This window comes from Coenobita brevimanus, chromosome 89 (assembly GCF_032717465.1).
Source record: "Coenobita brevimanus isolate Jiangsu-jjx chromosome 89, ASM3271746v2, whole genome shotgun sequence".
NCBI classification, from domain to species: Eukaryota; Metazoa; Arthropoda; class Malacostraca; order Decapoda; family Coenobitidae; genus Coenobita; species Coenobita brevimanus.
In genome coordinates this window covers 12,926,804-12,945,987 of record NC_137042.1, presented here as the reverse complement: position 1 = coordinate 12,945,987, position 19,184 = coordinate 12,926,804, and the positions used below count along the sequence as shown (strand labels likewise).

Below are 19,184 nucleotides of genomic sequence, written 5' to 3'. Positions count from 1 at the left end.
TCCACTCTCTCCACTACACTTAAGCAACTCTGCATACACCTCATCAACCCTGGCTGCTTTCCCATTTTTCAACCATTTCACAGCACTCTTCACTTGTGCGAGTGTCATGTCTCCTGGCACTACATTCCTTCTCTGCACATCCTCAAAACCAATCATGTTTACAGCCGCCCTGCTTTCTCTATTCCCATTCATCAGGCTTTCAAAATATTCTTACCACCTGGCCCTTACTTCATCTCCATGGGTTAGTAACCTACCACCTGCATCCTTCACACCATCACATTTTTTTCCACTTTCACTTCTACATTTCTGCACCTCTTTCCAGAATAACTTCATATTTTCTGAGTAGTTCGCATTAATTTTTCTTCCCAGATCATCATTTACCTCCTCCTTTTTCCTCTTCACTAATCTCTTTACATGCTTCTTAATCTCGATATACTCGGTTCTTATTTCAACTGAACCCCTATCCTGTAACCACTTTAGCCACTTCTTCCTCTTTTCCTCTACTGCTCTCTTAACCTCCTCATCCCACCATGCCGTATCCTTTTTTGTTGATAATCTTGCCACACCACACATCATTTTAGCATTCCTAACCAAGCAATCCCTATATGCATTCCACAGGCTGTCCAGATCCAATTAATTCCAGTTCACTGTTTCTAACTCGTCCTCAACTTTGGTCCTGTAATCATCTGCCATTTCTTTGATCCTCAGCTTCTCAACTTTCACTCTTTCTCCCTGACTGCTTCTCTCTCTCTTGATCCACCTCACGCCTCTCAGCTTGATCTTGCATACCACGATCATATGATCTGACAGACCTCCACATCATCCTCTCACAGCCCTCGTATCAGCAACCATTCCCATCATCGACCCCTCTAAGAGCACGTAATCAATCAGGCTTCTTTCAACACGATCCCCGTTTCCTCTATACCATGTATATTTATGTACATCTTTGTGTTTAAAATACTAATTACAAATGCACAACCTCCTCTCCTGACACATATCCTTTAGTCGATTCCCATTATCATTTTCTCCTGGTACTCCATAACAACCCATTATGTCATCCTCAGGACCAGTGCCTACTCTTCCATTCATATCCCCCATCACAATCACTTTATAGCTCCTGGGCATTTCTCCCACTACTTCACCCAGCTCATCCCAAAACCTTTCTCTCTCTCTCTCACTCCTGTCTTCACATGGTGCATATGCTACAATCACTACCACTTTCACCTTCTCCAACTTGAACTTGACATACATACACCTTGAGCTGACACATTTGTAGTCTCTCATTCCACTCTGCCACACCTCATTCATCTACAAAGCAACTCCTTCCGTACATCCCCTCCCATTCATTCCCGATCTTACACATTTCACACCCTCCCACTCCTCCACTTCGCACCCTTGCATCTTCGTTTCACACAATGCCATTACAGCATATCTTGCACTCTTGAACACATTCACCACTTCCACCCTCTTGCTCTCCTCATTCACACCTCATATTCCACACGGCCACATGAGTCTGCCCATTTGGTTGGGGCCCTGGGCAGGGATTGGGCCCTCTGAAGTTCTCTGAAACGACTGCCATGATTAAGTGATTTTGGATAAGGGAATCTGGGAGACACTTAACCCTGCCAGAAACCCTGGTTATATGGTTCCCACCAAGCGTAGTAAATGGTTTCCTGGGTACAGGAGTACATATACATATATATACAGTACCCTCGTGTCCAACACAGTAATATTGTCGTGCATGGGTCCCATGCTGGACCAAAAACGTGTTGGACAAACAACAGAGCTTATGGGGAAAAACGAATTATATCAGCAACCCTAGGAAGTCACCTTATATACCTACCATATACCTATACATATATTAGTACTGTTGTAATTATAATGAATGGTACTGTACTATGAACGATAACTAACCTTTTAGGATAGTGTTGGTGGGCTTGTTGGGAATGGAAGGTGGTATCCGAGGCTGTAGGTAGTCCTACTGGGTCCCCGGAGGATGGCTGCTGGCATCATTAGTGGGTAATGGCTGCTGCTCCTCAACCTCCCTCATAAATCCTTCGAAATTCCTCTCCCCTTTCTTCTGCCTCTCGATGAATTCTAGCTTGGTGGCCTGAGGGAGGTGCCGCCACTTCTTGGGGTTCTCAGAAGGCTTCCTAGGCATCATGAGCTGAGTAAAATGCAGTAGCAAGGGCAGAATATGCAGCAAGAAAAAAGCACCATCCAATGCGAATTATGCGACTGAGTGGTGCTGTGGCGGGAGAAATTTAAACAAAACATCATGTGAGAGCAGAAGCGTTTTTCATTGGGCGACATCACGATCACGTCACGATAGCGGGCGAAGGAGGCTACTTGATCAGAAGTTTTGATTGGTTCTCAGCATCATGGGAACGTCCAGTATGACTGTGTTGGACCAGAGGTGATTGTGCTAGAGGCGAATTCTGCGGATTTCGCCCACTTCTCGGAGCTCCGTCCGTGTTATGCTTATGCACCCGTTTTACAGTACTTAAATCGTACCAATTTTTTGCTCTCCGTGCTGGACGCGAATCATGCTGGACAAATGCGTGTTGGACGCGAGGGTACTGTATATATATTATCTATCTATCTATCTATCAATCTATTTATCTATCTATTGCCAGACGCCATAATCCATTATGGGGTGGCCATTTGACTTTGTGTTATTTGTTTTACAGGGAGGGGCACTAACCCTCCACCAACTCACTTGACACGTAGGGAGCACGTACGGTTTGGTTATATGGTTACCACTCAGCGTTGTAAATGGTTTCTTGGCTTACAGGAAACTATATACAGTATATATATATATATATATATATATATATATAATACTGCACTGTAATAATCACATGCACACAAAAACTTCCAGAACAGGCTGAAAGAGAATCAGTGTCTACCTTGCCAAGAGAGATGGAGGAGTAGACAGAGGCAGTGTCATGCTCAACAACTCTGAACGGATGGGCAGTGCGAGGCGGAGCAGGATAGATACCATCTGTAGACGAGGACTGGCTGCCAGCATGTGGAGGAGGTGAAGGTGGGGGCACAGCAGGATCGTCATCCTCTGTCTGGATGAGTTGCCGAACCTCTTGGTGACGTCGTCTTCTTCGACCTCCTGAGCGCCCTCGCATTGATGCCCCCTCATCGTCATCGTCATCATCACCCTGCAACCAATACACAATAATAACTTCATTAAACTGAAATTTTCCAATTGTAATACAGTACTGTATTTCAATACTGACTACTTACCTGTAGAGCTGCTTCACCATACAGCATCAACAAAAAAACTAGACACCTCTTTCAGTAAACTAAGGCATTTATACATGTTTCATGTAGAATTCTTGCTGCATTTAGTGTATAATTAGATTTACTGCAGAAATGTCAGTTCAACATCAACCGTGGAGTTTCGTGGAGGCAATGGACTGGGGATTCCGTTGTTCTTTCAGTATTTTATTTTACATTTATGTTTAGCCATGTTATATTTCTTTATACTGATAAATTTGTATCAAAACACTCTTCAGGCAGAGTAAACTTGTAGCATGGGTGGATGTTAAATATTGGCTAAAGCGCATACTGAACTGCTTGTGAAACCTGTTCTTCACATGACGAGGAAATACAGGATATTGTACTGGTATATGTTGGTCTTTGCATTCTGGCTGTGCAATTTATTCAGTTCCCATGATATACTTCCAACAAACAATGAACCTGGTCACTGCTACTAATCATACTACACTTGCTAAAGCTGTATTAGTTTTTCACTAGTTTTGGCCATCCATCCATCATCCAATCGTACGTTGCCCCATGAGCGTAGGAGCCTGGGGCTAGGCAGTTGGTCCTGACATTTAGGATGAGAGTGACCAACCTCACTCATCCCTGAGTGGCATTACGTGAGCAATAAACCCCAACCACCCCTTGGATATAAACCTTCACCGGCTCAATCCGATTGGAGCACAATAATTACCCACTAAACCACCAGGCGCCAAAATTTGGTTATATGGTTACCATCCAGCATAGTTAATGATTTCCTGGTGTACAGGAAACCATTTGGCTTGTCACTCAGTGTAGAGTCACCCACAGGCAGAAGGAAGAGGAAAGAATGAAGGAATGAAAGACAGAAGAGGGCAATATCACAATTTTGTGTAATAAAAGGAATATGTAAGTTCCAAGCATTATTTAAGTTTAATTAATCTCAGGAGAATTCAGTTGACCTGCCTGTATTTAGGTTATCTTAATTACAATAAAACAAAGGAACAGTAACTAGAGTGACTTTTTCAATAAAGTATCTTAAAAAGTGAAATTTGTTGGGCTAGGGTATATCTGATAAGTTAAGATCACCTAATAAAAGTTCAATTTCATCCCTGAGAAAGGGTAAAAGTGGAAAAAGTAACTAACCAGATTGCCAAGGAGTGATCCACTGCAGGCACTGCTTGACTCCTCCACATCTCTGCGCCCCTCGCTGAGACCTCCGAGACTGGCACACTCATCACGCTCCACACCCACGCCATCACCAGGACCCACCTCCTTCGAGCTCTGAAATACACAGATGCAAAATGTCCTTGTTATTTGTCAGCACATTTGACAGCCTCCCTTAAGATGTACCAGTGGCAGTAATTGCAACCCTTGGCTCACCTGAATGTAAACACGGTAGACTGCATGCCAAAGTTCCCTTTCTACCACAATCCACCATCCTTCTTTCAGAGGATAAGAAGGAAGTTGAGAGACATTTGTGTACAGTACCCTCGCGTCCAACATGGTAATATTGTCATGCACAGGTCCCGTGTTGGACAAACAACAGAGCTTATGGGGAAAAATGAATTATGTCTGCAACCCTAGGAAAAGTCACCCTAAATACCTACCATATACCTATATAGGTACACTCGCTCCAGAAAGTATCGGTGCACTGTGGGTGCGATGCCATCGGGAATGATTCAACCATGTGGCAGTCACAGCCCGATAATACTTGTATATAATATAACATTTGCTGCCACTCCCTACTCATTATGAAGGACACAAGAGGTATTTGATATAGTAATCATCTATCGTCTGGGATGCCTGCGTGTGGGAGGACAGAACTGCAATTTCCAGTTTCCTTTGTTCCGTGTGTCTATATCTAGCACACATTCTGCACTCATACTTTCTGGAGCGAGTGTACATATATTGGTACTACTGTACTTATAATAAATGGTACTGTACTATGAATGATAACTAACCTTTTAGGATAGTGTTGGCGGGCTTGCTGGGAATGGAAGGTGGTATCCGAGGCTGTAGGTAGTCCTACTGGGTCCCCGGAGGATGGCTGCTGGTGTCACTAGCGGGTAATGGCTGCTGCTCCTCCTCAACCTCCCTCATAAATCCTTCAAAATCACACTCAGAATCACTATCCTCGTCCACATCCATGGAAGGTCCTGCTTCTGCCTGTCCTAGCACTCTTCTCTCTTCCTCCTTTGCTGGAAGATCTTGTCTTGGTTTTTTATTATGGTCCTAACGCTGGCTTCATTCACATCATAGGCCTTGGCGATGTCCACATTCCTCTCCCTATTCTTCTTCCTCTCGATGATTTCTAGCTTGGTGGGCTGGGGGAGGTGCCGCTGCTTCTTAGGGTTCTAAGAAGGCTTCCTAGGCATCGTGAGCAAGGTAAAATGCAGTAGCAAGGGAAGAAGATGCAGTGAGGAAAAAGCACCGTCCAATTCGAATTATGCGACTGAGTGGCACTGTGGCGGGAGAAATTTAACAAAACATCATGTGAGAGCAGAAGAGTTTTTAATTGGGCGACATCACGATCACATCACTATAGCAGGCGGGGAAGGCTACTTGATCGAAAGTGATTGGCTGTCAGCATCAGGGGAACGTCCAGTATGACCGTGTTGGACCAGGGGTGATCGTGCTAGAGGCGAACCCTGCAGATTTCGCCCACTTCTCAGAGCTCCGTCCGTGTTATGATAACGCACCCGTGTTACAGTAATTAAATCGTACTAATTTTTTGCTCTCCGTGCTGGACAAACGCATGTTGGACACGAGGGTACTGGGCAAAAGTAGCAGATCCAGACAGTTATATTGGTGCCACCATGTGAGGGTGTCACACTCCAGAACCTCCTCCAGGCTCTAAAATGTACAGATTCAGAAAAATCCCTATTAAAGGTAATACAGTACATCCCTTTTTTGGATACTTTTTGTTTTTGCCATTGTGTCCACTGTAATCTACATAAATACTTGCACATTAAAGCTCCAATGATATGTATACAGTTAATCTGCTACTTTCTCTCAATACAGAGTATTTACCACTCTATGGATACAACTGCACAGTAATATTTGGAACATATCTCTGACTTATAACATGGAGTTCTTGTACTAACTGTTAATTTTCATCTATGTATACAGTACATCGTCATCACCCTAACCTCTTTCCTTTTCAACTAAGGATAGGGTGAGGTAGGTCCAGGATTCAACAGCTTTCCATCCACACCATACATACCAGTAGATAAAACCCTCCCTAATCCTCTGCTATTCACCTTTTCATATAATTTTATCCAGATCCAAAAATGCCATAAATACCTTACAGTCCTTCTCACATACTTTCTACTATATCTATCTAACTGCAAATATTTGATCCCCACAACCCACACAGAGATCTCCAGACCAGGGTGACTGAGCAGGGCAATGGTTAAAGATCGCAACACACAAAATGCAGCCATCACATGATACAACCTACACATGCTAGAATGGTGAAAGGTCTATATATGTAAACTCCTATTCCCCCTAAAACCATCCTGCTACACTCATTATGCATTCAGATATAGTAACCTCTCAAATAACACGAGGGTTAGGTTCTTGGAGAGGTCGCATTAGTTAAAAATGCATTATTTAAACATAATTTTCCCATAGGAAACAATGGTATTACTGGGGGTTAAGTTCCTGGACTCTGGGAAAGTCTACCCATTTGGGGAGCTATGTTACTCTAAACTTAAAAGCAACAATATTAATTTGAAAGAAAATCCACATACAAAACAAAAACAATATAATTGGGGAGAAATAACATTTGAGCCCCAGTTGGGCCTAAGCATTGTTTACTTCTCCCCAAATACATACTGTATTCTTTTTTTACATGGATTCTGCCTGTGGGTGACTCTACACTGAGTGACAAGCCAAATGGTTTCCTGTACACCAGGAAACCATTTGCTATGCTGGGTGGTAACCATATAACCAACTTTTGACACCTGGTGGTTTAGTGGGCAATCAACGCTCCAGTCGGATTGAGCCGGTGAAGGTTGATATCCAAGGGGTGGTTGGGGTTGATTGCTCATGTAATGCCACTCAGGGATGAGTGAGGCTGGTCACTCTCATCTTAAATGTCGAGACCAACTGCCTAGCCCCAGGCTCCTATGCTTCTCTTGGGGCAATGTAGGATTGGATGATGGATGGATGGATTCTTTCAATTCTGCTTCATTCACGGCATTGTGAAAGTTCCTCAACGTTATTAATAGATTAGTAGGTCATAAAAACACTACAGTAAAAGCAACATTTTCATTACAGTAAGTAGGTCACAAACAATAACAACACACAGCCTCACTTCATATATGCATCACTCGTCGTCTGCTGCTGTCCCCCCCCCCTCTCCCCCACCTCCTGCAGCTCCCCACCCTAAATTTGTTGTCCCTCCTCGCTCTGCTGTCCTTCCTCTCCCTCTTCCTCTTCTTCTGACTCCTGTGCTACTGGTGATGAAGATAACTCCCTTAAGTTTTCTGTCTTCTTCATAAAGAACTGCTCTATCTTGGTCTGAGTGGTTTTCTTCTTTCTGTTCTGCAGCATCAAGTTATAACAATTTAGATCTGTCATCACTTTACTGGTCAACTTTGTTAGAAAATGAGCCAAACTGCTCAGAATGGAGCCAAACTTCATTTTTGAATATTATAGTTCGAATAAAACCGGTTTAAGCAACAGACAAATAAAAAACTGTACTTATGCATAAACTGCCACACACGGTCTATCAGCTTGGGACTGTCCAAGGCGCACGCGGCTAATTTGAAACCATCACATACATGTAAAGTCGCGTTAAATCGAGAAACCCTTGAGAGTTAAACATATCTCAATAAATATTTGCTCGTGTTAAAAAGAAAACGAGTTTATTAAACAAACGTTAGTTGCGAGGTAACTGTACTTCTTTATCTTCTCTAAAAGACCTGCATTCTTACATCCATAGTCTATCCATCTATTGCTAGACGCCTTAATCATGTAAGGGGTGGCCACAAACAAATCGCTTCCATGTCGCCCTGTCCCCTGCCATTTCACTGCCCTGCTTCCAGCTCACATCCCCCTCTCTCAAATACCTCTCCGTTCCATCCGTCTATCTCATCCTTGGCCTCCCCCTCCCTCTTCCCCCCTTCCACCTCACTAATATACACTCTCCTCATCAGTCTCTCACTCTCCATCCTCTCTATCAGCATTAAAACTGAGGGTGCAAAAATGTGGACCAACTGACTGCAATCTGTAAAGTGGGATGCAGGCTGACCATGTCAAACATTTACACGTTGCACAAATAAGAGTGAAAAAAATCACGGGTTTCTTTTCAGTTTTGTGCTCTCCTTATTAACGGTCATTAGGGTGACTGCTACAGCCATCTTTTTTTTTTTCTAAATAATCTGGGGAAGACCCCTACTTCCTTCCAGCTCAGCTGATGGCCAAATGTAATTAGAGGATCAATCTGACTAGCAGCAAAGGAAGGCAAAGTCTTATGGTACCTAATAACTAAGACTTATAAAAGTTCATGCAACAGTGACTCAGTATTCAAGTTATTTGAATGGTTTACTTCTACCTGGTAAAAATAAACTGACTCAAGTTATTTGAATGGTTTACTTCTACCTGGTAAAAATTAACTGACTCAAGTTATTTGAATGGTTTACTTCTACCTGGTAAAAATAAACTGACTCTGTCTTACAGTTAGTGGCTTGAGAGGGTGGAGGAATGGTGCCGGTGGTGGTGGTGGTGGCATGAGACTTGGTGATGGCTGCATGAGGCCAGGTGGTGCCTGACTTGGAGCAGGTGGTGGCTGCATAAGGCCTGGTGGTGGCTGACTCTGCAGCTGCACATTCTTCTCAACATACTGCAGTATATCTTGACCCTGACAGTTGTACAAAAGAATGTATTAATAAAATTTTACCAATAGCTGTACTTCTTCTATCCAATAATATCACTTCTATCACATACTTGCTATTTTCAGACAACTTTATTTTCTTTATGATAAGCTTTCACAAACCGGAGGTGCCTGACACAGTACAGTACAGTAATATCTTCATTAACTTCACTAGACCTGGAGAAATTTTTAAAACATATGCTAGTATGGCCGTCCCGTCGAAATGTCTCTGGGATTAAGAACGTCAGCTAAACAAACACTGATAAATAATCTATCTATCTATCTATCTATTGCCAGATGCTATAATCCCATAAGGGGTGGCCATTTGACTTTGAGTTATTGGTTTTATGGGGAGCGACACTAACCCTCCACCAACCCACTTGTTGACACGTAGGGAGCACGTATGGGTTGGTTATATGGTTACCACCCAGCATTGCAAATGGTTTCTTGGCTTACAGGAAACCATTGGCTTGTCGCTCAATGTAAAGCCACCTGTAAAGGAAAGAGCAAAAAGAAGTGACAGGCAAGATGGAGGATATAGTAAGAGAGGAGGGCAGGCACAGAAAAAGAATGATAAAGGATAAGGAAGATGTAGGCAGCACTACATCAAGTGAGTGGAAGTCATTAAATTCTATCTATTATCATCCAATCCTACATTGCCCCATGAGGAGCGTAGGAGCCCGGGGCTAGGCAGCTGGTCCCGACATTTAAGATGAGAGTGACCAGCCTCACTCATCCCCGAGTGGCATTACATGAGCAATCAACCCCAACCACCTCTTGGATATAAACCTTCACCGGCTCAATCCGATTGGAGCGCAATAATTACCCACTAAACCACCAGGTGCCAAAATTTGGTTATATGGTTACCACCCAGCAACTGAACAAAACAATCTGCTTACAATTGTTAGTGAGGAACGGCCAGAAGGCTGGTCACATGGAGACCAAGGCGGGTCTCGAAGTGGGAGATCACCTGTGACTTCATCCTCCAATCTGCCAGTAAAAGAACTATCATATTAAAAAAAATAATGTCACGTCTAGGTCGGGCACGTAAAATATTGTAACAAATGGTACTGTTGCTGTAAGACTGCAATACCATTATTACAACAACTAATATTAACATGTGAAACAAGTACCAGTATTGCCATGCAATGAAAAGTCCACCACAGATGATAACCATACATATGTAATTGAACTTGGGAGTAGATGGCTGGTAGTGCCGTGCGACACACCGTCATGGTATGGGGAACAATTATGTGAAGTTACATCAAAATCTTTCCATGCATAAGAAAGTTATGGAGCAGACACGAATGTAGGTATGGCTGTTAAGTATGACAGCAACCGACCTTGTTTGAGCCCCAAGTGTGATCTTGACCTTGGGAAAGGATGACTGGTTGTTGTGCACAACGCACCATCATGGTATGGGGAACAACTGTGTGAAGTTATGTCAAAATCTGTCCATGCATATGGAAGGTACAGAGTGGACATGATATTGCAGACAGACTGACAGATGGACTAACGTACGGTACTGAGAGAACCACACAAATCTACAGTCCCTGACCGGTTTGACATGTAGAGGACAAGCCTAATACTAATACTAGTCCTACTACTACTACTAATCATCACCATAATAACACATAATAATAATAACACACAGAGGTGGTTTGGTCATGTGGAGAGGATGGAGAGTGAGAGACAGACAAGAAGAGTGTACAATATGTGAGTGAGATGGAGTGAGGGGAGCGGGAGGGGGAGGCCAAGGATGAGATGGAGGGATGGAATGGAGAGGTATATGAGGGAGGGGGATGTGAGATGGGAGCAGGGCAGTTAAATGGCAGGGGACGGGGCAACATGGAGGCGATCTGTATGTGGCCATCCCTTACTAGATTAAGGAGTCTGGCAACAGATAGTCAGACAGTAATAATGAAACCATAATTAAAATAACATAGGTAATGATATAGAAAGGCATCCAGGATCTGGTTTCCATAGTCAGTTTAACCCATTCACTGCCACTGGCACATGTAGGCAACTGTCTAAGCCACAATCTCCTGGAAAATTAAACTGAGTCCCTAAACCCCTCATTACCTCTGTTATTTGGATTTAATGTGTCTACAGTCTACAGCTGCACATCTAGCCTGTACTGTGAACTACTGAACACAGGTGCTTAAACATGAGAGTCTAGAATCTAGATTGTAGTATACCTTACTTGCAACTTGAAATAATTACTGTATACTACAGTACAGCATTACCTGATGTGTACTGTAGAGCACTTCAACATATCAGTCACTACTTTGAAATTGAGAAAAAACTCAAATGGACAGATGTAAGTTTAAAGACAAAGCTGAATTATTCAGTTATACCACCTGTAAATGAATGAGCCTGCATAGGATAGTTTACCTTGAATGCATTTCTGAAAACTGATCATGAATCATTCCAAATCATAATCAAACACAAAGAACTTCTGTGTTAACTCCTGGGCCCTGGGAAAACAAAAATTTCACATAAAATTAATGTGTGTAAAACTGCAAACAGACTTTGAAATCCATCATTACTACCAGCCGTTCATGATAATTTAAACAGAAGATCCCCCTGAAATATTTCTATCATCATATCAGTTGCTATAACAATCATGGTTTGAAGCTTTGGCAAACCTGACTTCTGATTTACAGACTGCTTTTCACTGCGGCAAAGAAACCTCAAACCTAAAATTCCTCAACAGTTTATTCCAAAATCTTTCAAAATGTAACCTAATACCCTGAAAGTAAATGAAACACTGTTTGGTAAAACAGAATTTTTTCCCTTACGTACAGGTCTTTCATTTTTTATTATTTTTGTTTTATATGAAGGATTTTTTTTTTTTTTTAATCAACTTTGAAACTCATTTTTGTCACAAACTACCCATACACCTTTTGGGAGGTGAAGGCATACTGTATAAGGAATAAAATCTTAAAACTATCAAAAAAAAAAAAAAAAATGAAATCTATCAAAATACGAAATAACCAAATCAACAGAAAAATGGGAGAAAAAACAAGGCATAACTTACAAAAGGAACAGAGCCCGCCTGGGGGGTGAAGCCCCTTCCAGACCCTCCCAATAATGACTAACCAGCAGACTGCCACTAACCCTAATCCACTTAAAACCCTCCAGGAACAACTGTGAAAGATGTTTACCTTGGGAGAGGTATTGTTTGGGGGCTATTCGGCAGTCTTGGCAACTCCAGAAATGGGAGCAACAGAGTGCCTTGTAAGTGTAACTGCACTGCCAAACCATACTTTTCCTCCCTGTACCTGCAAAAACTGCCACATTTTGTACACTTCACTTAGGTTGGTATTACACCACAGTGATAGAAAATGTCTAAACATGCTGCACTGTTTTCATAACCAATGAAGATGACGTTGAAGAAAGAGAAGGAACACTCACTACATGAAGACATGTTGAAATGGCACACCATTTCTCCACCTGCATAAGCCTGGGAGACCTCAGACTGGGCTGGGTGTTTATTTACAGCCATCACTGATTAATTTAAAATGCAAACAAGAAAGTCAATTTCAGCCCCTCACTGGCTCATTTATAATGTATGTCAAAGGGGCCAAGTATTTCCAGTACGACTGTGAGGTGGCTGCATCTCATAATTTTCCAGCTGTCACAGAAAAGGAGCATAATTTATGTGACGAAAATGAATCCTCCATGAGGACGCATTTGCAACACTAGTGCCATAGACATGGCTCTTCCTAACTAGAGGAGATAATGCTACAGAACACCTTGAGAAAACTAAAGGGTGTTACTGTCCGGATGGAAAATTATTGTGGTAAAACTCCAAACTGCAAAAGAAAATGCCAAAACTTCAAGGATAAGGACGCAGTCTCAAATCCAGAACCATTTTTGAAACAAGTACCCCTGAAAGAATAAACCTGACATTTACACATTAAAATCGCCGGTATAAACCATTACCGTTTCTAGCCTAACCAATACTGTAGCATATCCAGTATGTTCATATTTTCAGCCATTTAATCAATTTCACACTCCTAACTAGTATTCGACTTTGCTAAACTGCTGTCATGGCATATTCGATATTTTGCTACTGCTCATGAAGTATATATAATAACTGTACATATATTAATCAAAATTGATATAGCTGGTCAGGCAAAATCCGTAAGTTCTGACTAATCCTGTGGCCTACATACCTGGCCGTCTGGCGGTGTGGTGTGGTGTCAGAAGCATCGTAAAACTCATCTGCGTCGCTATCAGACGACATTTTTACTCCTGGCAAATGTAAAATTCCTATTGCTTTCCATTTAAAAGAATTTCATACAATTTTCCATCTGCCAAGCCCACAATACGTCAGCTGACTGTCGCCATTGATGTTTACGCATTGATAATGACTGGGGATTGGTCTAAACACCCAGACGTCATTGCCCGCGCTAATTCAAAAAAATGATTTGATGAAAATGACTTATACTTGAGTTTAAGTCCTATTACAATGGATCAAAAGGCATTGCTAATGAATATGATTGCCAGAATTAGTTACTTCGATGGGTGGAACATTGCTTAAGCTGTATAGGAGTCCCAGTCTACATGCTCGCCAACGATTTCCCCTAATTTCGGATAGTTATTGGAAGGATAGTGGACTTTAGTGACTTCCTATTGCATCATGAATTAATCAAGATGAGGAATACGTGTAATCGAAGTGGAGATCGTTTTTAACAGCGATAAGGAGCGACGAAAATAAGGGAGTGTCGATTTCCAAGATGGTCGCCAGTGTAAACAAAGGGAGTGCAACCTAACCCAACCAAATGAGTGTGCTGCCTGTTGCATGGATGATGGTCAGAAGACACATACCATCCAGTGTGGTGAGTGTAAAGAGTAGATCCATTTCTACTGCTCAAAACTGTCTCTATATAAACTAGTGTGCCTACTAAAAACAAATAGAAAATACACTTGCGAAAAATGCTAAAATACCTAGATGAAGAGTGGGAAAATGTAGCAAAGGAAGCACAACAGACAATCGAAAACCAGTCAGCCTTCAGCCAAAGTAAGGCTAAACTTAACCAGCCAAACAATTTAGAGACACCCTGTCACGGCCATGACGACCCATTTAACACGTCTAACTCAGAGCCAGTGGAGATACCAAAACCTGGAAACACCCCAAAGGATATTGACCTCAGCAATATCCCACTAGGTCAAGTGAGCGACTCATCCCATGCATGACTTCCCAAGATCAAGAGACTAGACCTAGGCCTACACCCCTAGACTAGGATACACCTGGGACCAACCCTGCCCTAGCAAACACTGCTACTGCCACAACCTCCATTACTGTACCAACAAACAAAGGTAATAACCGTGTATGCAGATTCTTTAGACGAGGTATTTGCAAACACAGGATAAGTGGAGAGTTCAACCATCCCAAACCACGCCAAAAGTTTGTAAGCCATGGTCCAAGGGACAATCGTGGGTGCAAGAGGGGAAGAGACTGCCCTAACCACCACCCCAAATTATTTCGTGACTCCTTGCAGAAGCATGAACGTCTCAGAAAAGACTGCAGGCTCACTCATATAAGGGGAACAAAGCGTCACCAAACTGAAACCGATACCACTGAACAAGATGACCCGGGCAGTTCTAGGACCTAGACCATCCCAACCTTGAGTCTCTACACTGTGATCCCAACAGTCACACAACAACAGACAGATGCATCACATCGAGAAACCAGTAACAATTTTTTTAGAGATCTTCCTCGAACTGAAATCTGTCATGTCCAATCTGAACAAAGCTATAGAGGCCCAGGGACTTGTTCTACAGAGCCTGAAGTAATCAGTAAACCAACAGTGCCCCCCAGTGCAAGCGACTACAGCAGCAGTACCAAAGTGGGTCTGCCCCAGAGTTGGGGGATACCAGTAGAAAAACTCTTGATGGGCAATATCCAGGGCTTATACCCCCAAACAAACCAAAGCAAGCTTCCATTTCTTGGAGAGATAGCACAAGTCGAAGACCTAATGATTATTGCCATCACAGAGACCCACTTATGCAAACAAGGAAAAGATGCAGAAATTAAGGTGACCAATTACATTTCATTCAGAACGGACAGGAATGGTAGAAGTCATGGTGGCACAATCGTAATATAGGAAAGATATTGCTCCAGATGCAAAACCACTCCTGTCCTGAATTACTCTGACGGACAAGTGGAACTCCAGATCATCCAGGTACAAGCACTCAACCTAGTGGTTATAAACTGTTACCAGCCACCAGGTTGCTCCCCAACAAATTTCAGCAGTGCAATGGAGTCTTCTACTGGACACTCTGCCAACTCCCCACACCAGACATAATTTTTTGTGGGGATTTCAACTTCCCATTCATTAAGTGGCCAGAAGGAATCTTAACAGGAAGCACGCACGCCGATAAATCATTTCCTCCTGGAAGCTGCAAACTCCGTGTTCCTCAGTCAGGTAATATCCAAACCAACCAGGGGAGACAATATCCTTGACCTAATTTTCATCAATAACAAGGATACAGTGAGCAGTTTCTCCATTGAAAAAACAATCTTCTCTGACCGCAATCTGCTCAGAATAACTGCCAACTACAAGAAACCAGGACTTCTCCCTAAAACGCCCCTGCCAGCTGAGATAAGTCCATTCTCCAGGTTCAACTTCTTCAGTAGTCAAGTCAGCTGGGACCTCATCGACTCCCAACTGAACAACATGGACTGGGAGACGATTCTCCAAGATGAAGACCCTAATGATATGCTCGAAAGCTTGCTTGCCATCAGCTTGGAGGTATGTGAGAACAACATGCCAATGAGAAGACAGCAAGCATCTAGAAAAAACGCTATCCCGAAAGATCGGAAAATATTGCTGAGGAGACGAGCTTCACTAAACAAGCAATTACAAAATGCAACAAATGAAAATCGGAAGCATGCACTTCACACCAAAGTCACTGCAATGGAGAATGAGATCAAAATGTCCCACGAAAAGCAGAGAGAAAAGGAAGAAAACCAAGCAATGAGTAACATAAAGACAAATCCGAAGTTTTTCTTCAGCTACTGTAAGAAATTCTCAAAGACTAAAGTCAAGGTTGGACCACTCCGGGCAGAAAATGGGGAAATGTCAACAAGCCCCAAGGAACCTGCCTTATTCTGTCGTGGCAATACACAAGTGTTCTCACAGCCAGTGAGCACAGTGACTGTACATGACCCCAATGAATTCTTCACTGAACAAAACCACCAGCTTTCCAGCCTTAGTGACACAATTCACCACTGCTGACGTAAAGAAAGCAATAATCGAACTCAGAGCAAACTCAGCTGCCGGACCTGATGGGATACCTTCCATCCTTCTTAGGCAATGCAAAGAGGCTCTAGCCCTTCCTCTTCAGATAATTTGGTGCCGGGCTCTGGACACAGGAATAATACCACCTGTGCTCAACGACGCTATTATCTCACCATTCCACAAGGGGGTTGACAGGAGTCAAGCAAGAAACTACAAACCTGTAGCCCTAACTTCCCACGTGAGAAAGATATTCGAGAATATATTAAAGGACAAGATCATTATGTATTTGGAGAGCAATGCTCTCCTGACAAATGCTCAGCATGGTTTCTGCAAGGGAAGATCATGTCTGTCTGGCCTACTAACCCACTACGAATGGCTGCTCGAAGGGTTTGCCTGCGGAGGAAATGTGGATATTGTGTATCTGGATTTCACAATGGCCTCTGATTGATTCGATCACAGCATCCTGCTTCACAAACTCAAGGCCTTGGGAATTACAAGGAAACTTGGAGTATGGCTTCACAGTTTTCTCACTGCAAGATCCCAGGTGGTGGCTGTTGACGGACAAAAATCAAACCAGGCCATGGTCGTTAATGGTGTTCCTCAGGGCTCGGTACTAGGGTCATTGCTCTTCCTGATTCTGATAAATGACATCAACCAAGTAGTCGACAACTCACTTTTGTCATCCTTCACCGATGACCCTACCCTCAGCCACAGAGTAAACAACGAGGCTGATGTCATAAAACTGCAGACCAACCTCCAGAAGATCTCCGAATGGGCTGACGTCAACAATATGCGGTTCAATGAGGCCAAATTTGAACTATTGAGGTGTGGTCCGAACTCAGACATAAAGTACACCAAACTGTATACAGGGGGTGGTCACACTATATCACTAAGTCCTGTCGTCAAGTGTCTTGGCGTTCACCTGAACGACGATGCCACCTTCAAACACCACATTTCATCAACAACAAATAAAGCCAAGCAAATGACCGGGTGGGTCCTCAGAACCTTCAAGTCAAAGCAACAAGAACTCATGATGACACTGTGGAGAGCCCTCGTACAGCCAACTCTCGATTATTGTAGTCAACTCTGGTCACCCCACAATAAGGGAGATATACAGGAACTGGAGTTGGTACAGAGGGCTTTCGCCAGGAAAATTACAGGCATGAAAGACCTCAATTACTGGGAGCGCCTGGAAAAACTGGGCCTATACTCTCAACAGAGGAGAAGAGAGAGACATCGGGCTATATATGTGTGGAAGATACTGGAAAAGCAGGTGCCTGACCCTGCTTCCTTATCACTGCGGGCCAAATCAAATGCCCGCACTGAACGCCAGTGCGAAATACAGTCTCTCCCTAGATCGGCCCCAGAGAGGATCAAAACTCTCCTTGCCTCCAGCCTTACCCATAACGACCCCAAGCTATTCAACGTGCTCCCAAGACATGTCAGACACCTCACCAGCTGCTCCGTTGTCAGATTCAAGACTGAACTAGACAACTATCTGAGGACGCTACCAGATGAACCTCCTGTGTCTGGTTACACAGCGTTCTGCACGGCAGCCTCCAACTCTGTGCCAGACCAAATCAACCTCCTGAAAGAAGACTCTCGTGCTGGCGGAAGCGGTGGACCACCACAGCTTTGAGGAAGACCCTCCAGATTCTACCAAGTAAACCAAGTAAGTGGTTTGCTAAATGATATATACGCTTATATGACAGTCATGAACATCACAATAATCATTTCCCACACCTGAATGAGGTAATTTTATCATAGGATAGGAACAAAAAAGTAAGAAAACAGAACAGTCCTCAAATATTATTGTTGCAACCGTTTCTTACCAGAGCTGGGTGGTTAATTCCTTAAAATGGGCCAGGAAACCATAAAAGTAGACCTGTCCACAGAATGCCCATTGAAATGAGTCATACTTTCATTTACTAATCAGCCATGTTTGTAATTCTCATGTCATCCTCACAGACAAACCTTGCTGAACAATATATTAATACAGTGGCTGAAAAGACGGTTCAGGGCAAAAGCTTCCTGCTTTCCTTTCTGTGTCTTTAATTGACAACAATTTTGTTAGTTACAGCCTTCCATATACCAAACAGTCATGAAGAGATCAACTGGTCTATTACTGTTTGCTTTCCTGTGTGCTCTTTTGTTCTACCAGGGAGAAAAACTTAATTTTCCCGTTATATCAGTCTATAACACCGGTCCTCAAACTGGGAGCCATGGCCAGCAGGATTTTAAGGGGACCATGGCGGGCTAGTGTAAGTGTTATATCAGAGTGTGTCTGTGAAATCGCACTTAAGGCCCGATTCCACCGAGGCAACATTTCGGCAACATGTGGCATGCTACACTGTCGCAAAGGCCAAGTGTGTTCCAACCAGTTCAACACAAGGCAACATGTAGCATGCGACTGTGTGACATGCAGCAGGTGGCAACAAGTTGCCCGTAGAATGTGACGCATGCGACAAGATTTAGCCTGTTGCCTGATGTTGCCGGCCTTCCCACCAGTCGCGGGAGGGATTCGATGTTGAAAGCAACAAGATGAACTGGTCTCAAGAAAAAAAACGAAGAATTTATAGAAGAATATAGAAAACTTGTTGTTCTATGGGATATACTCTTGGAACAATAAAAGAATAACCAGGCTAAACTAGATGCATTGCGGGGATTAGCCAAGAACACACACACACACACACACACACACACACACACACACTCTCTCTCTCTCTCTCTCTCTCTCTCTCTCTCTCTCTCTCTCTCTCGACTTTTGTTTTTGTCGCTTCTCCTTTCTCTTCCCT

General features: G+C 43.1%; 1 protein-coding gene across 1 annotated transcript in view; it reads right to left on the bottom strand.

Moving 5' to 3' along the window:
• Window positions 1–13,462, bottom strand: part of LOC145411375 (uncharacterized) — a 102,316-nt gene extending 88,854 nt beyond the window's left edge. The window contains exons 1-5 of the mRNA XM_080281406.1: window positions 13,318–13,462; window positions 10,036–10,126; window positions 8,942–9,124; window positions 4,402–4,539; window positions 2,910–3,173 (exon numbers count right to left, since the gene is read on the bottom strand). Coding sequence (XP_080137532.1) covers window positions 2,910–3,173; window positions 4,402–4,539; window positions 8,942–9,124; window positions 10,036–10,126; window positions 13,318–13,388 — 747 coding nt within the window. The 5' untranslated portion in view covers window positions 13,389–13,462. The remainder of the gene's footprint in view (window positions 1–2,909; window positions 3,174–4,401; window positions 4,540–8,941; window positions 9,125–10,035; window positions 10,127–13,317) is intronic.
• Between the last annotated feature and the right edge of the window lie 5,722 nt (window positions 13,463–19,184).